Source organism: Odocoileus virginianus, chromosome 4, assembly GCF_023699985.2.
Source record: "Odocoileus virginianus isolate 20LAN1187 ecotype Illinois chromosome 4, Ovbor_1.2, whole genome shotgun sequence".
Taxonomy (NCBI): domain Eukaryota; kingdom Metazoa; phylum Chordata; class Mammalia; order Artiodactyla; family Cervidae; genus Odocoileus; species Odocoileus virginianus.
Genome location: NC_069677.1, coordinates 84,566,558 through 84,582,181, shown reverse-complemented (window position 1 = coordinate 84,582,181; position 15,624 = coordinate 84,566,558). Strand labels below are relative to the sequence as shown.

Sequence of the window (15,624 nt, the reverse complement as noted above, 5' to 3'; positions counted from 1 at the left end):
ACTCTTCCACTCTACCTTTTAAAAAGAGGTGAACTCTCTGAATTAGCACCATTATTCTTTCCAAAAAGATAGCAAAATTTGTTTTATTTTTTTGAGAAGGTTTAAATTATAGCATTTTTCAGGCTTCCCAGGTAGCTCAGTGGTAAAGAATCTGCCTGTCAATGCAAGGAACCCAGGGGACCCAAAAAACTTGAGTTCAATCCCTGGTTGAGATGATCCCCTGGGATAGGAGATGGCAACCCACTCCAGAAATCTTCCTGGGAAATCCCATGGACAGAGGAGCCTGGTGGGCTACAGTCTGTGGAGTCACAAAGAGTTGGACATGACTGAGCATGCACGAATAACATTTTTCTAAGGAAGTCCAAGACAATCCTATCCTTAAGTTTAAATCTGACTTGATCGTTGTTTGATTGAGAAATAGGCAATGTTTCCTAAGAAATCTTCCCCAAAATTGTTTTCTTTAATTAAAACAGATATTTCATTGACATACAGTTGCTGTACAATATATATGTTATAGGTGTACAATCCAGTTACTTACAGTTTTTAAAATGTTATATTGCATTTATAGTTATTATAAAATATTGACTGTTCTGTGTGTCATACAATATGTCCCTATTAGTTGTTAACAGAATTGTTATTATCTTACTTCAATGACTGGAGCATTATCCATAGAAATGTGATTATTACTGGAACATCGATTATATAATATTATTTAATAGTATTACCTTAATATAAAAATATGTAAACATTACAATGCAGATCTTAAGATTTTTATGAAACTTAGAAAATGTAGTTTCATAGAATGATTGCTTCCATTGTTGCTTATTCTTTTAGGTCATTTTTATTGCATACTACAACATGAAATTTTCAAGTTTTTGTGGCATATAATTCCATGACCTCACAGCAAGTAGGATAATGATAGTTTTTTAATCCATTATTCCCTTCAAAATTCTGTTTTTCAAATCTGAAGACAGAAGGATTCATTTTGAGTGCCTGGAAAAACACTCTAAGATCAACATTTGGCAATTTATAATTTAATTGATCAATAAAATGGATATATCTCAGCTATCTCAGCAATTCCTTCACTCTTTTTATAAATAATATTGTTTATTTTTAATTATAAAATAATATTTCATTGGGAAAACATAATTAAAAACAACTTTATACACCTGGAATTAATATAATAAATCAACTATGAAGTGAAAGTGACGTGAAAGTCACTCAGTCGTGTCCAACTCTTTGCGACCCCAAATTCTTCAGAATACTGGAGTGGGCAGCTGTTCTCTTCTCCAGGGGATCTTCCCAACCCAGGGATCAACCTGGGGTCTGCTGCATCACAGGTAGATTCTTTACTAACTGAGCTATCAGGGAAGCCTCAAAAATCAACTATACTTCAATTTAAAACAAAACTTTATAAAGAAGGAAAAAAATTCTTAAACTTAGAAAAAAAAACCTTTTGTATTGGGGTATAGTTGATTAACAAACAATGTTGTGATAGTTTCAGGTGAACAATGAAGGGACTCAGCCATACATATACATGTATCCTTTCCCCCGAAAACTCCCCTCCCATCCAGACTAGCACACAGCATTAGGCAAATTTTCCCATGCTATACAGTAGGTCCTTGTTGGTTATCCATTTTAAATATCACTGCTTACTCTTGATTCTTAAGTAGATTTCTGTGTTCAGGACAGACTGGGGAGTCAGAACCCAAGGTTTATCTCAGGCCTTTATATTCTCTTTCTAAAAATTTCTGCTATATTTGGAGAAATTTCTCCACAGTCTATATGGGATCATAATAGAAAATTTTTTATTTCAATTTGAAAAAAAGCTCCAATTTGATGCACAGTTGTAATAATCACAACGAGGAACCTTGTAGCTATTTATTCTACAAGAATTAAAGTATGTTATATATGCATATTATTTTTTAGTCATCATTTCATAATACAGTGTAGAGTGAAACCTCACTAATTGGGTTGACATAGACAAAACAGAATTAGTAAAAAGGGTGAATTTTAATATTTTTAAATAATTGTAGTAATAAATTATAGGTACTATTTATGAGTAAATATCTATTTCTCTCTAATCTCGTGCTGTATTATTTTAGTTGTATCCAATTCTTTGCAACCCCATGGACTGTAGCCCGCCAGGCTCCTCTGTCCACGGGGTTCTCCAGGCAAGAATCCTGGAGTGGGTTGCTGTGCCCTCTTCCGGGGATCTTCCCAATCCAGGGATCGAATCCTTTTCTCATGTCTCCTGCATTGGCAGGAGGGTTCTTTACTACTAGCGCCTCTCTGATCTCAGCCCTATGTAAAATATAGTACAGAACAGCAATGTATTTCTGTTATTTTCTAGAAGATGCAGAATCTCAAAGTTATTTGTGTGTGTATTTAAATCGCAGCTTCTCAGGCCTGCTTGCATGAATAGAAATGATATATGTGCAATTGGAGGAACCCTATGTAAACTGGTAACATTCTTAAAATGTGTTGTCTTGAGCTGATCCTACATTTTCCTTTTTCTTTTCTTTCCCCTCCCCATTCAAAATCCAAGTTCACTCCAGCCATATGCTGACCTCATTCAGTATCAGACCAGGTCAATTTCTCACAGTTCCAAGCAGCACTTAAATACAAAACTGGAAAAGCTTGTCCACGGCTCTCATTTTTCAGAGGAGGAAACTGAGGCCCGCACAAAGTGACTAATCAAACAGACCTACAGTTAACCTCCAACCCTCCTCCCTGTGTCTAGCAGCTCAAGAACCAGTTAAACTGACTCACCTAGCTATTTTTAAACCTAAGTGATGCAGAAGGAAAAGAGTCAGACCTTCCCTTGTCATAAGTGAGGGAGTAAAGATAAATTATAAACACAAAGAATAAAATAAAGTGTTTGCTGTGGGGAGGAGAGTTCCCTGTTGAAGGAACCCTGGAAAAGGACAACTGAAATTCCTAAATATTCATTATTCAAACATTCTCATTTATTTTTCTTTCCTCAACTTAGAAAACTTGTGTTTTGTTTCTTTTTAGTTTGTTTGGGGGTTCTTTTGTTTGTTTTTATTTTACTTTTATTGGAGTATAGTCGATTTATAACATGTTAGTTTCAGGTATACTATACTGCAAATTGAATCAGGTATATATGTACATATATATGCACATATATCTCCACTTTTTTTTTCTTTTTCGATTGTTTTCCAGTGTAGGTCATTACAGAGTATTGGGTAGAGTTCCTTGTGCTATACAGTGGGTTATTTAATATTTAGTAGTGCATATATGTCAATCCCAATCTCCAATTTATTCCTCCCCCTACCCCATCCCCTAGGACCATAAATTTGTAGAAAATCTGTGTTTTGTTTCTAATTTCGTAGTGGCAGAAATGCTTTTAAATATAAGAATTAAAATGTCTAAACTAAAGCAGACTCTAAATGTAATGTTTTTTAAATAGAAGCTACTTCTGTGATCTGCTAGATAACTTGACTGCTGTCACATTCCCCAGTTAGGGACTCAAAGCCATAGAAAAGTGTATACACTCAAGTGTGTTTCTCAAGAGTAGTGGACTTCGAGAAGCTCCTAGACACTTGGGTACTTTCCATAGTGCTTGGATGGGGGAAATCACTCCGAGAACTAATTTTATGTGTCATAAGTGGTTTCTCAGCCTTCCATTTAAAGAGCAGAAAATGACAGCAAAGGACAGGGAAGCCTGGCGTGCTGCAGTCCACAGGGTCAACAAAGAGTGGAACACGATTGAGCAACTAAACAACAACAATAACACAGAGAATGTGGGGGAGGTTTAGGTCCCATCCAACCCACATCACCAAGGGGTGGAAACCAGGGGTGCTGGTTCCTAAGAGATGCTTAGACCTCCAAAGATTCCAGCAGCCCCCAAGGAACCAAAGCAATGAGGCAGGGCCTGTAGTTTCTGTTACAAACCTGGCTCCATATTTCTTCTTTGTTCTTGCTTCTGAGAACTAGAAGAAAACCAGGTGGGCCCACTCCATAACTGAGGCCAGAAGCTGACGCACCACTGATGTGAAATCATTATTTCAACTGGAAGATGGCTAGCAAATTGATATCTTGAGTGGTTTTGTTTTGTTTTAAAACCTATATGCAGTATTTCAAAATAGACCTGTTCATTTGCTGTTGTTCAGTCGCTAAGTGGTGTCTGACTCTTTGCAACCCCATGGACTATAGTATGCCAGGCTTCCCTGTCCTCCATATCTCCCAGAGTTTGCTTAAACTAATGTTCATTGAGTCGGTGATGCCATCCAACCATCTCATCCTCTGCTGCCCCCTTCTTCTTTTGCCCTCAATCTTTCCCAGCATCAGGGTCTTTTCCAATGAGTCAGCTCTTCACATCAGGTGGCCAAAGCATTAGAGCTTCAGCTTCAGTGTCAGTCCTTCCAACGAATATTCAGGGTTGATTTCCTTTAGGATGGACTGGTTGGATCTTCTTGCAGTCCAAGGGACTCTCAAGAGTCTTCTCCAACACTACAATTCGAAAGCATCGATTTTTCAGCACTCAGCCACTATTTGAGAATATCCCTCAATCACTTTGCAATTCTGTTTTGAAGTCATGAGCTGGTAAACGTAAAACCTTTTGTTCTAATACATGTGGCTTGTATGAATTTCATAGAACACAAGCATGTTGGAAAAGAAAGGGTCAAGAGATTCCTTAGTAGTATTCTTTCAGAGTCGAAGAAACCAAAGCATATTGTATAGGCTGTGCCATCAGCGGCTGGTAAACTTTAAGTGGAAATGAGCAATGCATGAGGCAAACCTGTAGCTCATCCATGGCTGTGAAAATGCATTAGTGGCAACGACAGCGGTCCCTAACCTTTGCAGCTTAGTTGTTTTCACCGTGTATGTGTGTGTCCTTACGACACAGCCAATCAAGTGATGCTGTAATAAAATTCTGAACTTTGCTTCAGGACAGCTCGGAGAGAAAATATGAGTCAAGAAAGATGCATTACTTAATGGCCTTTGCTAATAGCAGGTTATAAACAGAGCTCGTTTGAACACAAGCTGAATAGCAGCAAAACTGCTCTTCAGAGGGAATTGTGTTTTGAGTGGTCGCCCTTGAACTGCCCAGTCTAATACAGTAAGTAGCCACTAGCCTTGTGACATTTGAGGGCTTGAAATACAGCTAGACTGAACTGAGATACACTGTGAATACAAAATACATGCAGGAATTTGATAAATTACCAAAAGAAAGATAATGTAAGATACCTTATGAATGATGTTGATATTGATTACCTGTTGAAATCGTTTGGGCTGTACTAAGTTAAATTTATTATTAAAATTAATTTCACCCATTTCTTTTTACTTTCTTCATGTGGTTATTAGAAAATTTTACAGTACATATATGGCTCATATTACATTTGCAGTGGACAGTGCTGCTCTAGAATAAGAGAGATGCCCACAGGGTTTAAAGGCAAATTGTCAAGAACTAGTGAAGAAGTTTGAGTGACAATGACGTAATGATGTGAATCTTGGAAGGTGGTTGAGTTGGCTGGCTATGACTGGCAATGTAGGGGCAAACTGGCCAATAACTGCATCTCAGTTTCTTCATCTGTAAAACGAAGGGAATAATGGCGGGCTGTTTACTGCTAGAAGGCTAAATGGAATAATGCATGTAAAGACTTCAGTGTGAGGTTTGATGCACTCATCAAAGGGAGCTTCAGTAATCATGATTGCCTTGGGCAACTCCAGATGCTGTAACAAAATACTATAGACTGGGTGGCTTACACAACAGAAAATTATTTCTTACAGTTCTGGCAGCTGCAAGTCTGTGATCAAAAGGCCAGCATGGTTGGGTTTTGGTGAGAACCTTCTTCCTGGCTTGTATTAATACTTGGCTGCCTTCTTGCTGTGTGCTCACATGACAGGGAGAGGGAGAGGGAAAGGCTCCAGTCTTCCTACAAGGGCACTAAGTCTGTCGTGAGCACCCCACCCACATGACCTCATTTAAACCCGATGACCTCCTAAAGGCCTCACCTGTTAAGGTTTAGGGCTTCAACCTATGAGTTTGAGGGGAGCCAGACACAGACATTCAGTCCATCACATTCATTTCAAAAATCCAGTGGGAGAGATATTTCATGTTGATTTGCAATTTGTTTACAAACACCTTTTCAGTACTACAGTCTACTGGGTGCTGGGCACCATTTTTGCGGATAACGAGCAGCTGGCCTTGCCAACTCTGGGTGGGGCCCTTGAACCAGGAGCAATGGCATCACAGGGAGCTTGCTGGGAATGCAGGACCTCAGTCCCCACCCCACCCCCAAACCTACTGAATAAGAGTCTGCCCTTGACCTGGTCCCCAGGAGTTTGGGGTACATACACATTGCTTACACGGGGCTGTCTAGGATTTGAAGAGGAGGGAACCTACCTGGCAAAGTGTTCAGACCCCAGTGGTTATGTGTTTGTGTGGGGCTGAGGGCGAAACCAGAAGAGAATGGGACAGTTACAGGGGTGGCTTGAGGGAGGCCAATACAAGACACCCTTGTCCTCCCGTGATCCAGAACCAACTGTGAGACCGGCAAACAAGCGGAGCAGACAGAGGTCAAACTATCAGCCTTATCACAGATAGGACTTTTGGAGGACAGGGACTTAGGGGTGTGGCTTCCTGCCCCTGAACCCCAGAAACAGAGACTCATAAGGACGCAGGCGGTGTCTCCCAAAAACAATAAGAGGAGGGGAAGGCGTCTTTGGTGTACTACTTTTCTATTGCAGCCAAGCTAGCAAATGATCACCGACTTCGCAGCTTACACAACACTGGTTCCTCTCGTTTATTCTACCAGCATCTTGTCCTGTCCGTTCCAAGCTGATTGCTGGTGTCCACCTCCACCCCATCCTCACTGGTCTTGGCTGCTGCTAATGGCACGTGGGCTGGAAATGGGGGAAGATCCTTCCCTCTCCCTCACTTCCGTCCCCCCTTTTCTGTCCCCATTTTTTTCACCTAAATGCTCACGAGTCTTGCTTGGCAAGGTTGTAGCTCATCTGCTCCTTCTCTACTCCCTCTAATTCACCTATCCACCTCTGATAGATTTATTTTCCTAAAATATGTGTCCATCGTGTTATTTCCCAGATTTCCAGGCTCTGAGAGAACCCGCTGCCCTCACACTGAAGTTCAGGTTGCTTTAGATTGTGTAAGCTGCCTCTGACCTATCTGTGTTTGTGTCTGCCAGAGCTGTGTCACCTACAAACTGCCACACCCCAACCTGATCCCCAACTTACACCCCCACTATGCTGTGGGCCTGTGTCATAACTTCATCTCTGCCTCTCTCATGCTCATCCTTCTGCTTGGAAAGCCTTCTCTCCCAACCCCCCAGGCCCCCCCAAGCCTTACTGACCACCTGGTAAAAATCTACATGGCCTCCAAGAGTCAAATCAATATCATTTCTAACGAAGAATCAGGTCTTTCCAAAGCCCACCAGACAGTGTCAACTCCTGTGTGTCCTCGCTCCAGCTTCCTGGATTCTACACACGCGTCCACCAGTGGCTTGATAGTCCACGGCTCTCACTTATTGGCCCAAAGGGACCTTGACCTGCTCTCAGACTTTGTAGATGGCCGGAAATAACCTCAGGATATGAATCTTAAATACTTGGCGATTCTGCTCAGTAAAGAATTTCAGGGCTATTTTCTGATAGAGACCTTGAGACAAAGGAGGATAAAAGTCAAAGATGAGATCAGAGTTTAATCATTGAGAAGGCTAAAAAAACACTGATAAAAATACACAGTTGTGGTCAAAAAGATACAGAGCTCATCACGTGTGTAGACCCAGATGCAGGGATGAGAATGTGTACATGTCCAGAAATCAAGAGTGAAGTGACTTTGGGCAGATTTCCTAAACTCTCTAAGTGTAAGGTTTCTGATCTGTAAAATGGGAATGAGAATAGGGTTGTTGCAAGGAATAAATTGGGCAAGGTAGGCTTTTTGCATAGCCTGGCATACAGCAGCCATGGAGAGACTAGAAGGGAATGCTGGCCAAAGTCAGCTCTCACTGTTGTGAATACCCAAGACCTGTCTTCTCTTACAGTTCAGGTTCTAGCATCATTAACAACTCCTTGGGCAAATCATTTCAAATTCCTACAGGTGTGACTTCAGGTACAGACACCCACCTCCTCTCTCTCCCTCTTACCCCCCAACTTAATGATGCATGCTGTCTCCTTGAAGCTACTGGCACAAGACAAACGAAAAAAGCTCTCAACAGACCGCTGCACACCTTTCAAAATCCTCTCACTTCTGCCTTTGTTTTTAGGTTAAGAAAAAAAAAATCTTGGCTCTTCTCTCAGAATCACTGAAATATTAGGTGTGTAGACAAAACACTTGCCTTTCCACTCTGCTTCTCCTATTTCTCAATCTCAGACATGGAAAGGCTTCTCAGGGTCTCAGGAGAGAATTTCCAGGGTGGTTAATTCTGTTAGGTCTCTTTAGCATAAACTCAGCTGTCTGGTCAATCTTACCGCTGTGAATTTCCCCTGGCCCCCACGCCTATTAAAACTAAACTTACTAACTTCAGGGTGTATTTGTTATTTTCTGCCTTATCATTCACAATTAGTGCAAATAACTCTTTCTCTGCTCTGTTTTTTAAAAAACTTTTATGCTGTTACTTTATGTACTTGTAAACGACAATCTTGTGTGTATGTGTCTTTAAGAAGACTCTTTTGAGAATTTTGTTGTTTAGTTGCTAAGTCGTGTCCAGCTCTTTGCAACTTTAAGGACTCTAGGTGTCAGGCTCTTCTGTCCCGTGGGATTTCCCAGGCAAGAATACTTTAGTGGAATACAATTTCCTTCTCCAGGGTATCTTTCCAACTCAGGGATCGAACCCACGTCTCCTGCATTGGCAGGCGGATTCTTTAACACTCAGCCACCAGGGAAGCCTCCTTTGAGACTATGCATACTTAATTCTTTTCATTTTTCATCACAGGGCAGTCCTTCAGAACCCCTTATTATTTCAGTTGCCCTTTTTGCTTAGCAAAAACAAAACTAAGGAGCTGAAAATCTTGTTCTCCTGCCTATTTAAACAGCATCTGGAAATCTGAAATAATTACCTCCTTTCTTAAAGGTTTTATTTAAGCAATATTATACTAATATTGTGCAGTGGAGTTGAAAGCTCTAGGTCTGCAGTATTTGAAATGTTGAAATCTTAAGGCTTTGAAAAATGCTATTTCCTCCATGTTAGTCATTCAGTTCTGACCATTATCCATAACAAGGCTGATGAAATCATTTCAAATTCAGAACATTGTACATAGATATTCAAGGGAAAGAGAAATAGCTTCATATGGCTTTGCTTAATGGATTTACCTGTGACTTTACCTGTAACTGTACATGCAGGAGTATATAGTAAATGATCCATATCTGGAAATTATTATGACAATTATTTTCAGTAACAATTGATATCACTGTCACTTTAAGAATAAAAGCTTTCAGTATAAGCAATCTGCCCTCCTAGCAAAGGGAAAGAAAGGAAATCAAGTGGGAAGAAAATATTTCTAAAATATTTTATTATTGGAAGTAAATGGTCATAATGTTTGTCTACTAGTTTCTTTTAGAAGATATATTCCAAATTGTTATTTTTATCACTTTGAAAACTATTCATATTTTTGCTTTTTTTGCATTTAGTTTCTAGTATGTCACAGATTTTTTAATGTTTTTGTATTAAGTTAGGGTTTGGGAGTTTTTGTTGTTGTTTGTTTTTCCTTACCTATCAACAATTCTTTTATTTAATTTTTATTCTACATTGATGTATGGTTGATTTACAATGTTGTATTAATTTCAGGTGGACAGCAAAGTGATTCAGTTACACATTCGCATATATCCATTCTTTTTCAGGTTCTTTTCGCATATAGGTTATTACAGAATATTGACTAGAGTTCCATATGCTATACAGTAGGTTCCTATTGATTATCTATTTTATATTTTATAGAGTGTATATGTTAATCCCAAACTCCTAATTTATACCCCCCCCCACCTTTCCCCTTTGGGTTTGGTTTTCACTTTGAATTGTGATCCACCCCTACATTATCCAAATGTGTTTTTAAGGTTCATGAAATAAATCACATTTGCATCCCATATAGAGCTTAAAAGAAGTGATTCTATGAATGATAAAGACTTCAGTATTAGCTAGCAAGGGGAGACATTGGTAGAAGGTACATAAAAACCATATGCACATGTAACAGTTCATTTTTTATACGATGATTTACTGTTTTAAGTTATTTTTGACACAAAGCTGGACAATATGCTATAAAAATCTCCAGTGCTGAAAAGTGTGAGAGGCAACAAGCTTCCAAAAAAAATGAGAGAGGGGATTTAGTTTTCACACTGGCATTGGTTCCAATTACAATTAATCAGCTTCAGTAAATTTGGTGTTTGCTGTCAATGTATTCACACAATTATTTTTATTTTCCTATTTTCTACTCTTTCAGAATGTGTACATGGAATGAATCCATCTAGAGACGTTCACGGTATGTTAGATTCCAAATTATATTCTTTACATGCATATTCATATATGCATATATATTACATTTTATCCATGTATCTCTATTAACCCCAATAATCAAGACTTTTTTTTTGCTGATTCAGAAATATTTAAAAGCTGTTTTCCATAGTATAAATGTCAAACATATAAAACATTCCAATGAAACCTTAAATGATACCCTCGGTTCTACAGCGTTTACCACAGGTGCATTGTGCTGTTATTAAATGACTATATATGACTCTCTCTAAAAAAAAAAAAAAAAGCTTGGCTTCTATGTGTTATAACCTTGTTTATTACTTTTGCTATAGCAGTACTAATGCAAAATTTTTATGAGCAAAATGCTTACTAAGCATCCCTAATTTTTAAAAAGATTAATTTAAATTCTTTCTCAGTTTGTTACTTGTGAGTTATAAATTGATTTACAAAGTTCGTGAAATAGTCATATTATCAACCACAGGATCCCATAGAAACGTTCACACAGAGGAAGGATGTAGCAAAAACGAAGGAATCTGGTCCCCCAAAGTAATTATATTTCAAAAGTGAAATCATCTCAAATCCACTGGGAGAAAGGGATGTTTAATTATTTAAATTCCAATGCTGAAAACCGGACAATGTGTATTATACATACATTTACATGTATGTTAGTCTCCATCAAAATTGTTCTCATTCCCTGTGCTATTAGAACCAACTAATGTGGTCCACCTCTAGCAAAATACATTCTCTGATTTTTATTTTCATTAAAATGGCCACTGAAAACAGAAATAATTCTTTGAGAAATGTTACATTTTTAGGAATGTAATTTTAGAAATATATTACAGAGGGGATTTTAAGAGAATGGTTGAGATTCTTATTTTTGCAAGCGTTTTGAAAGAGTAAAAAATGTGTAATATTTAACTGCTTTCTGAGACCCCCCCCCCATCATTATATATTTACCTAAAGTTGTAGGGGGTAAAAAAGTCAATAAGCTGTTTTCCAGTGAAATTGTTTTATTTTCCCCTTCCAGCTAAGCAAATACTGATTTTTCAATTCACTGTGAAAACTCACATTTCATTCAATCAACTAGGAGCCTTTTGGAAATTTCCCCCATGCAGCAAATTTGGAAGAATCTGTCACACAGCATCCATCCGCCCAACATACTGCTTCGCTGTAAATTCTGTATTGCATTATGACAAAAGCAAATATTAGTATTATTCCAGGGGAACACGACACGAGTGTATACAGAAATGGTTCCTTTCCTTTTCTCTTAGAAAAGCAAGGGAAGGGAGATGCTACATCGCCGCTTAAATGAGCGCTCCTGGCGGAAAATGAGTACATGGTGTTACTCAACTCCAGACGCTCTATGTACAAAGCCCTTTAGATTAAGGGGTTCGCGATACCCACTTAGTTGAGTCCCAGGCTGCCAGCTTTCCATTTATTTTAGTTCCTCGATAAGGAAGGGCGGTGTGTTTTGTTGCTGGTTTGCAAAGCGTGCACCCCGTTAGCGCAGTTACAGCCTGTGCACGGTCCTGAGAACCCCCAATGCCCGGCGGCCCCACTCAAATAAAATCAGCAGCAGCTTTCCTTGCTGCCACCGTCGTTGTCGGAGTTCGAACTTGGGATTTACTGGTTGAGATTCTGAGCTGGGCAGCGTCTGAACCGGGTGCATCTATCGCTAAGCCTTTTCTCTTACTAAGGAAACCTGATCCCCACTGGAAGACCGCGTTGCGTGGGGCGCCCGCGGCCCCTCGCAGGGTTGAGGATTTAAGGCAAACGGTCACAGCCCCAGAGGAGCTTTCCCTGAGCTTTCCGAGCAAGCGGCTTACCCCCCACCCCCCGACCACTACATCCTCCGAGGCAGAGCCCATTTTTGCCTCCACCACACTCTTAAGAGTCCCCCAGCCCCCGTCCTCGGGGGTCTATGGGGATGCACTTGATCGGCTCCTGAGGAAATACACTCGAGACCAAGCAGAAAGATTTCACTCGGCCCGAACTCGTCTCTAGAGCGGGCAGCGTCGAGCCCGGGCGCAGAAGAGACACTGTGTGGCCCCGGAACTCCGGCGCAGACAGTGGGGAGGCTCTGGGGACTGCTCGGTATTTAGGATCGCTCGGCCCGAGTGGAAAGAATACGGTTTGGGGTGGGGGAGGGGGTCTTTACACTTGCAATGTCTGAAATTAGACTTCTTCAAAAATTACTTTTTAAAAAAAGTACAAAGGCGTTTTCTGAGACACCCCGCAACCCCCAGACCCATTAAACAAAATACAGCTGAGAGCTGAAAGTTCCGGAATGTCCCAGGTTTTCCCGAGCGAGAGAAGCGAGGGGACGGGCGCACCAGGCGAGATGCGGGGCCTGAAGGAGGGGACCGGGCCACAGGGCGCCCGGGACGCCCGCAGCCCCTACGGCTGGAACCAGCCGACGGTGGGGACGGCCAAGGGATTTCGGGAGAAAAAGACCCCGATGCGCGCGAGTCGGGACAGCCGGGACCCCTGCCCGAGTTCCCCTGCTGCCCTCCGGGCCGCTAGGACAGCGGGGTCGGAGACGGAATGGGGCCGTGCAGGGAGGATCCGGCCGCCGTTTCTCCTTTCGCTTCTTCCCCAGCTGAAGTTCCTACCGGAGACCCAAAGGCCGCCAGAAGGACGGCGCGACAGCCGCGCCGTCGGGGGCGTTCCCCGGCGCGCGGGCCGGCCGCCGGGCGCCTGCTGCCCCCTGGCGCCCGTGCCGAGCCTCCCGGCCTCTCCCGGCCTGGGGCGAGGGAAGCTGCCGCGGCGCCCGGAAAGGCCTCCGCGGGCTGGCCCGCCACGGCCCCCGCCTCTGGCAGGCCCGTTGGCGCTGGAACCCTGGGGAGGCCGAAGCGGCTGCGGCAGCGCTCCGGCACCCCCAAATCGCGCGTCCGCAGGGGGAACCAAGGCGGGGGGTCGGAAGGGAGGGTCCCTCACCCCGGGGGGTGGGGGCGAAGGACCCCCGCCCAGGGCGGAGTCGACGTGGAGGGCTCCGTGCCAGGAGAGGGGGAGAGTGGATGAGCGCCCTCCCCCCGAGGGAGGGACCCGGTGGGCTCCGCGCGGAGTCGGGGAGCAGCCCCACGGCCGGGTGGTTGGGGGGGCGGGGCCCCTCTAAGCTCCGCGAAAATGCCCGCGGCGCCGCGGGGACGGGAGCGGGGGGAACGTTCCCGCCCACGCGCAGAGCCGGGGTGGCTTCAGCTCCCGGGGCGGCTGGCGCGCGCGCGCGCGGGGGCGGGGAGCGGAGCCGGGGGGCCGTTTCCGGGGAGCCGGAGGTGGGTGCGGGGCGCGAACGACCTGGGCCCTGCGGCGGAACCCCGCCCGGAGGCTTTCCACTTTCTTTCCAGTCGCTTGTTCTTTGCGGGGGGGTCTTTTCTGAACTACCGAACTTCTTCGCTGGCCGCTAAGCTCAACTCCACCTGAGCGAGGCGCGCCGCGTCAAGACGCACCAAAAAACACCAAGAAAACAAACCCAGAGAGAAAACACACAAAAAGCAGGTCGTGGAAACCGACCACCGTCTGGCCTCTGTAAATGAATCAGCGTCACTTTGCCATGGTTGCCAACCGGCGCCGAGCGGCTCCCCGGGCTGGGCCCTCGGCCCTCCCCGGCCCCCTCGCGGCCGAATCTCATCCACGCCGGTAAAGCGGAGGCCTTGGGGCCGCCAGGGCCGTCCGGCCCCCGGGTATCAGGAGCCTAGCCGCGGCCGCTTCATCTATCTCCATGGCTCGCGGGACGCTTCCCTCCGGCAGATCTCTGAACCCGGACTATTCGGGGCTCAGCGCGCGGCCCGATCTCCGGCAGATCTCTGAGCCCGGACCATTCGGGGCTCAGCGCGCGGCCCCAGTCCTCCCCAGGCCGACCGGCCTTCTGCTCCACCTCCTGGTCTCCGAACCACGGCCGCCCCTGGCGCGGCCGCTCACGGCAGACCCCCGGGGCGGGCGGGCAGGCGGACTGCCGGCTGCGCAAGCCCGCGGGTGTGCAAAGCCGTAGAGTTGCCGTCCGCACCGGGATGGGGGTCTCGAGCGAGCGTGGGAGCGTGTGCGTGCGGGGATTTGGATGCGGGGAGCGCGGCGTGGCCACCGCAGTAGCGGTGGACTCTCCACCCCGGCCGCGTACAGTAGCGCGCGGCGGCGGCGGGGGCGCGCGGGCCAATTCCAGGAGCCCGCGGCACCGAGCCGCGCCCTGCCTGATACCGGAAAGGCCTGTGATTGGCCGGCGGCCGCCCCTATGCAAACGAGCTGAGGGAATGGAATTCCTCGGGCCGGGCTTACAGTAAAAGCACGTTCATTTCCAGGCACTCTCATTCATAGAGCCAGCGGGCGCAGGCGGGACGAGCGCCCCGCGGCCGGACCCAGCCAGGGCACCACGCTGCCCGGCCCTGCGCCGGCAGGCACCTCTTGCTGGGGATACTGGGGACGCCAGAAGAAAAGTCAATCTTTGCCGTTTTTCCTAGAACCGCGTTGGAACTTCAATTTTGATTTTTGTGTGTGGGGCTTTTTTTGTTGTTGTTGTTTTTTGCCTTTTCCTACTTTTGAATGAACTGGTTTCTTGGCTGGATGGTTCCATTTCTTTCCTGGGTGTGAACTTTTCTCCGGTTGTGTCTTTTGACAACAGCAGGAGAGAGTGCGCCGGGCTTCGTGGCGAGTGGTAAAGTGGCGCGTGTGCGTGGCAGGGTGTGCGTGCTTGGGTAACTCGAGCCGGCCCGTCTGTTGCGATCTGCGCTGCGGAGCCTTTCTCGCCAGGGCTCGCTCCACCTGCTGCGGTTCCGCGGTGAGTGTGGGTAAATTGGCGCGTCCGGGCAGTTCACCCGGCCGGCGCTGGGGCGACGTTGGAGGAAGCTCGTCTCGCTACCGCCCGAGTCGGGGCTGACTCACCGCAGTCGATGTAGACGGCGGCTGGCTTCCGAAGAGTGCGTGCCTGCGTGCGTCTGACTCCGCTGCAGCTCACCTCCCACCAAACCACAGGATCAGCCACAAACTTAACCAACATCCCCAAACCCGAGTTCTCAGATGTGGAGAGCTGAACCCTGAGTGTCATCGACTTGGACTTTTTTTTTTTCTAATTAGCTTTTTCTTTGATAAAGCTTGAATTTTCTGAACTGAGCATTTTGCCAGAATTTATTGAAAACATGACAAGTCCTTCTCGCCCAGCCCTTCAACTACTGAAGCTGATTCTCAAGGCTAC

The 15,624-nt window shown here is 45.0% G+C and overlaps 1 protein-coding gene across 4 annotated transcripts in view; it reads left to right on the top strand.

Annotated features, from left to right (window-relative positions):
* RUNX1 (RUNX family transcription factor 1) overlaps positions 1–15,624 on the top strand; it is a 263,724-nt gene that overhangs the window by 150,861 nt on the left and 97,239 nt on the right. For 3 of the 4 annotated variants that reach the window (XM_070466948.1, XM_070466947.1, XM_070466945.1), the window contains exon 3: positions 10,414–10,452. The exons of the other annotated variant lie outside the window; for it this stretch is intronic. In XM_070466948.1, coding sequence (XP_070323049.1) covers positions 10,414–10,452 — 39 coding nt within the window. The remainder of the gene's footprint in view (positions 1–10,413; positions 10,453–15,624) is intronic. 4 annotated transcript variants of the gene reach the window in all.